At 47.8% G+C, this 6016-nt stretch overlaps 1 protein-coding gene across 1 annotated transcript; it reads left to right on the forward strand.

Annotated features, from left to right (window-relative positions):
* The first annotated feature begins 1408 nt into the window (after positions 1-1408).
* LOC137648036 (uncharacterized) lies at positions 1409-3182 on the forward strand. The gene is made up of 2 exons (XM_068380979.1): positions 1409-2100; positions 2297-3182. Exons 1-2 carry the CDS (start codon positions 1409-1411, stop codon positions 3180-3182), a joined length of 1578 nt encoding a protein of 525 aa, XP_068237080.1.
* Positions 3183-6016: the final 2834 nt, after the last annotated feature.

The following is a 6016-nucleotide window of genomic DNA, read 5'->3' on the forward strand; positions in this document are numbered from 1 at the left end:
CAACCACTCAGCAAACAGATTACCCAATAGTAGACTATCACTGGAACCCAGCTCAACCTCTCCTTCCCAGCCCGATCTCTTACCCTGCTGCTCTTGCATTAAAAAATTGCAAGAAATCACTATAAACCTCCATTCAGCCCTTCATGGGGCCCCCGGGCTCTCCTCAGACTACACGCGCATCATAGCAAACCTGATTAAGGACCTGACCCAATACCATGGATCCTTACAGCAATGATAGCTCAGACTCTGAAGTTAACCTACACACATATGAAACCAGCAAGGGACTTAAAATTATGCAGTGGAACATCACAGGAGTTAGCAGCAAGTATGCACTCCTGCAATCTCAGACTAGCACCCTCAAGCCAGACGTGGTCCTCTTACAGGAGACATTGCTCAGGTAGAACTCTCTCTTCTCCTTCAAAGGATACACTATACACAAAACTCCTCACACGGACACAACACGGGGACTACTCACACTAGTAAAAGACACAATACAAACCACAAAGCTACAGACAATACAGTGTGGAGAAGCTGAACTGCTCAGTGTAGAAATCAGACTGGCCCACACAACACTCACCCTACACAACATACATTTAACCCCAAGAAAGTCTCTGGAAGCTGAAAACCTTTTTGCTTCCATCTCCGCTTCCAACGCCATCCTAGCAGGCGATCTAAATGCTCACCACCCCTTTTAACACTCTCCAAGTACAAACCCCACTGGGAGGCACCTATACTCCCTCCTTCAGGATTTCCCTTCTGAACAGGCTACCTGCCAGCACCCACATTGCTGGTGGCACCCTAGATTTAATGTTCATCCCAAAAGCCCTCCACAACACCGCCTCTTTAATGTTACACCCGTCCCTTGCCAGTGATCACTTCGCCATCCTCGCCACGGTACCAACCCCCAAACTCCCACCAATCCCACCACCCCCGGCAAGATGGAATCCTGATTTTGCCCAATGGGACATCTTCTAGAGGCACATGACAACATGGGCTCTCCAGCTCGCAGAAAACACATCTAAGGACCCCACCTTCCTCCTTACGGAGTTTACAAAACAAATCACCCTGGCTGCGGATGCCTCCATGCCCAGGAAAGGCAGGAACTCGCAACACAATCATAAGGACCCGTGGTACTACTGCCCTCGCATAAAAGAAATGAACAGACGAATAAACAGGACAAGGAAGCTCTTCAGACGGCACAGGACTGATGGGCTACTCATTATACTGAGGGAGCTCATAGCCGAAGCAGTTCAAGTTGCCAATGAAGTAAAAAGGGAAAATGGCTCCAATGGTGCAGCCAAATTTCACAACAAACATCTCTCAAAGCCATCTGGGCCGGGTTTAACAAGGTCTCAGGATCCAAAAGACACCAGACCAAGCCACTCATCCTCAACCCCATCAAGAGGCCATGAACATAGCTCAAACCTTTGCAAATTGGACGAAATCAACTAATCTATGCCCAGCTACCCAGGCCAGGCAGGAACAACTTCGGCCCAGAAGAAAGGACCTAGTCAGAGCAGCCTGCAATGAACCGTCATGCACTGATGCGCTCTACACTTCGGCCGAACTTGATGCTGCCATAGCTAAATGTAGAGACACGGGCCCTGGTGCAGATGGCATTACTTATTCTATGCTAAAGCATCTTGGCGAACCTGCCAAAAATAGCTACTTACACATAATTAACCTAACGCGTGCTCAGCACATCAGGCCCGAACCATGGAACAAACAGGACACCAACCCAATACCAAAGCCTAAGGAAATTAATGTCTATCGTCCCATTGCCCTACTCAGCTGCACTGGTAAGGTAGCTGAACAGATGGTCCACCGGTGGCTTCAGTGGGTGGTGGGCCCTTTGCACGACAGGCTCTATGCCTACACGAGAGGCATTGGAACACAAGAATGTCTAGCTGATGTCATGGCCACAGTCAACGGAAAAAGCGTACTAGTTGTTTTCCTTGATCTTGAGAAGGCCTATGAGCTAGCCAGCTCTGACGCTATTCTGACATCGCTAGTCATCAAAGGCGTCAGAGGCCACCTCCTTGCGTGGACGCAGAAATATACCCAAAACAGGGAAGCTAGAGTTACTTTCCAGGGAGCCACGTCACCATACATACCTCTCGAAAATGGCACTCCACAAGGAGGGATATTAAGCCCCTTCTTATTGAAAATATATTGAAAGAAGACTACCCGGAGGGCATTCAAATCTTCATCTATGCAGACGATATCTGCATTGTCTGCCCACACACAGTCAACAACAAACACCGTAAAATGCAAATCGCCCTAGACACCATTGCAGCAAGCTGCAAGGTCTTAGGACTGAAAATAAACCCGAACAAGACCAAAGCCATGGCTGTCAAGCACTCTCAACCCCCCCTCCACTAAACCTACCAGGAACACCTATTGAATGGGTCAACAACTTTACCTACTTAGGTGTTAACCTCAACTTCAGGCTATCACCCACCCCCAAAATAACGCTCCTCAAGCACAAGGCCCATAGCCAACTGAACGCACTCCGATGCATCACGTCCCTAAACCAGGGTGCCACACATCACATTCTCAGACTCTTCTACATTCAGGCTGTGCGCTCTTTGGTAGAATATGCAGCCCCTGTTCTCACTACCCTCAGCCCTACACAGGAAAAGACCATCGAAGTAATTCAAAATAATGCCATGAGGACCATCCTCGGTGCCCCGATTGGGACTAGGCTCTCACTGCTTCGAGCCGAAACCCATCTCCTGCCACTCACAGATAGGATAAACTCACGGAACAGCTCTATAATCTTCAAAACTTTCAAGACCAACCAGAACTGCCCACTCCATAACAAACTTCAAGGCCTAATCTCTCTTTCGGAAGATTTGGCCCCTCTTCACACCTATGCTGGCCATCTTATCACAGCCCTAAGATCCACTGGCTCTCAGACAATACTATCTACACTCAAAAAAGACACCTTCCACCAGGACTTTTCGGAAAAACTCCCCTGGATTCCCAGCCCAATCAAGTACCATTACACCAACCAACCATTCTCCAAGGCGCTATGCCCCCCAGCACAGGCCTTTAGAGCGGCCCTTGATTCGATCACCCTCACGCTCGCTGACAATGTGTATTATACTGACGGCTCTGTAGACAGGGAGGTTCCTGCGGCAGCTGCAGCAGTCTACTCCCCACATTTCTCGGCCTGCTGAAGGATCTCCAACAATGCCTCCACACTCCAAACTGAACTAGTTGCCATACTCAAAGCCCTCACACACTCACTCACCAGTCAAGGTAACACCACGATACACACTGACTCCAGAAGAGCCATGGCAGCAATCAGGAGCCAAGATATCCGAGAAAACACACTCATCATCTCCTCCATCAGGCAGATAGCCCACACACATGCTCTCCAGAACCGACATGTCACACTAAATTAGATCCCCAGTCATATAGGTATACTCGGTAATGAAGAAGCCGATCGATTAGCAAAGCAGGCCCTCCAAGTCACCACTATCAGCATAACCCTCAACCCATTGCATGAACAGTTCAAATCAGCAATGAATGCTTACTGTCAAACACAACTACATAGCTCCATCAGACAAGCCCTATTTGCCTCGTCAAAATCATCAAAATGGTATATCAACACTACCAACCTGGCACCACATGATCTACCAAAGAACACGCCCCACAAACTAGCAGTAATCTACCACAGACTAAGGTTAGGGTACCCCTGCTCATGGGAAATCATCAACCCTGAGGGTAGGCAATGCAAGTACTGCGAAGCTGTTCCGGCACTCCCACGAGAGCATTACCTCTGCCACTGCCCAGGAACCACAAATCTAAGACAAAACCTCGGCCAATGAGTGCTGCATACTGCAGAACAGGTGACTGCCCATATTCTCAAAAACATAGAGACACTTGCAGGTTTTCTGCGATCTTACCCCCCACCTAGGTAAGAAGACAGTCTCTCCCAGCCTATGCAGAGATCAACTCTCAACCACCCTTAGCCCTCTTCTCCTTGGTTAAGGCTTCTCGATCACCCTCACGCTCGCTGACAATGTGTATTATACTGACGGCTCTGTAGACAGGGAGGTTCCTGCGGCAGCTGCAGCAGTCTACTCCCCACATTTCTCGGCCTGCTGAAGGATCTCCAACAATGCCTCCACACTCCAAACTGAACTAGTTGCCATACTCAAAGCCCTCACACACTCACTCACCAGTCAAGGTAACACCACGATACACACTGACTCCAGAAGAGCCATGGCAGCAATCAGGAGCCAAGATATCCGAGAAAACACACTCATCATCTCCTCCATCAGGCAGATAGCCCACACACATGCTCTCCAGAACCGACATGTCACACTAAATTAGATCCCCAGTCATATAGGTATACTCGGTAATGAAGAAGCCGATCGATTAGCAAAGCAGGCCCTCCAAGTCACCACTATCAGCATAACCCTCAACCCATTGCATGAACAGTTCAAATCAGCAATGAATGCTTACTGTCAAACACAACTACATAGCTCCATCAGACAAGCCCTATTTGCCTCGTCAAAATCATCAAAATGGTATATCAACACTACCAACCTGGCACCACATGATCTACCAAAGAACACGCCCCACAAACTAGCAGTAATCTACCACAGACTAAGGTTAGGGTACCCCTGCTCATGGGAAATCATCAACCCTGAGGGTAGGCAATGCAAGTACTGCGAAGCTGTTCCGGCACTCCCACGAGAGCATTACCTCTGCCACTGCCCAGGAACCACAAATCTAAGACAAAACCTCGGCCAATGAGTGCTGCATACTGCAGAACAGGTGACTGCCCATATTCTCAAAAACATAGAGACACTTGTAGGTTTTCTGCGATCTTATCCCCCACCTAGGTAAGAAGACAGTCTCTCCCAGCCTATGCAGAGATCAACTCTCAACCACCCTTAGCCCTCTTCTCCTTGGTTAAGGCTTCTCCCTGCCCTTTTTTGCCCTTTAACGCAAATCACTCCGCTCCTCTCCCAGCCCCTCTAACTCACTGGGACCAAGCTCTTTAACCTTTCACCCTTAAAACTTCATCTCAACTCTTTGACCCTCAACAGGACCTAAACACTGGGTCTCTTGATCCTGCCTGCTTAAAGCAGGCATTTATATAAGAAAAATCTTTTCGATGCTGTCCCTGGCATGCCAGAGGCATAGCCAGTGACACCAGGCAAGCAGTAATAAGTACTTATGCTTAAAACTGCTTCTTTCCCCTCCCACTGAGAACCCTTTCCTCCTCTCCCAGCCTCTCTAACTTACTGGGACTAAACTCTTTAACCTTTCATCCTTGAGCTTAATCTCATCACTTTGGCCCTAAACAGGCCTAAACACTTGGTCTCTTGACCCTGCCTGCCTAAAGCAGGCATTTCTATAAGTAAAGTCCTTTGACTCCGCCCCTGGCCTGCCAGGGGCTTAATCAGTGCTGGCCCTTGGGCTGAGCAAGCTCGCAACATGTTGCGAAATCTAAATTGACCTTTGCAAGCAGCAATAAGTACTTACACTTAAAACTGCTTCTTTCTTCTTCCAATGGAAATCCTCCTTTCCTCTCCCAGACTCTCCTACTCACTAGGACTCTCTGCTATACAGCCTTTCCCCTACCACTATAAAACCTCTCTTCTCGCCCCTAACTAGGAAAAAAAATATATATATATATATATATATATATATATATATATACTTCCAGGCCTCGCTGATCTGCAACCACCACACCTATCCTCCAGGGAAACCACCTAGGGGCTAGACGCACCGTCAAAAAGCCCCTGTCCGGAGAGAAGCTCCGGGCAATCTAAAGAAGAAGAAGATTTTAATTTTCTTATTTCTAGTCTTGATATTAATCTATAGCACCCATCACTCAGTTAGTTCTTTATGCATGTTGCATAAGATTTTTCATAATTCTGACCATCCTTTGCTTTCATATCTTTCCAGACCGGACCATCCTGTGTGAAATACTAGATATGCAGTTAATTCTCTTAGTGTTGTCATATTCATTATAAGTTTCAACGCTACGCAG

The sequence above is a fragment of the Palaemon carinicauda genome, chromosome 10 (assembly GCF_036898095.1).
Source record: "Palaemon carinicauda isolate YSFRI2023 chromosome 10, ASM3689809v2, whole genome shotgun sequence".
NCBI lineage: Eukaryota > Metazoa > Arthropoda > Malacostraca > Decapoda > Palaemonidae > Palaemon > Palaemon carinicauda.

What these genes read in the sequence shown, in the direction of transcription:
- LOC137648036 (XM_068380979.1), top strand. Translation starts at nt 1,409, where the DNA reads ATGAACATAGCTCAAACCTTTGCAAATTGGACGAAATCAACTAATCTA. An exon ending in GTTACTTTCCAGGGAGCCAC is followed by an intron (nt 2,101 to 2,296) that starts GTCACCATACAT and finishes ACACCATTGCAG; the next exon opens with CAAGCTGCAAGGTCTTAGGA.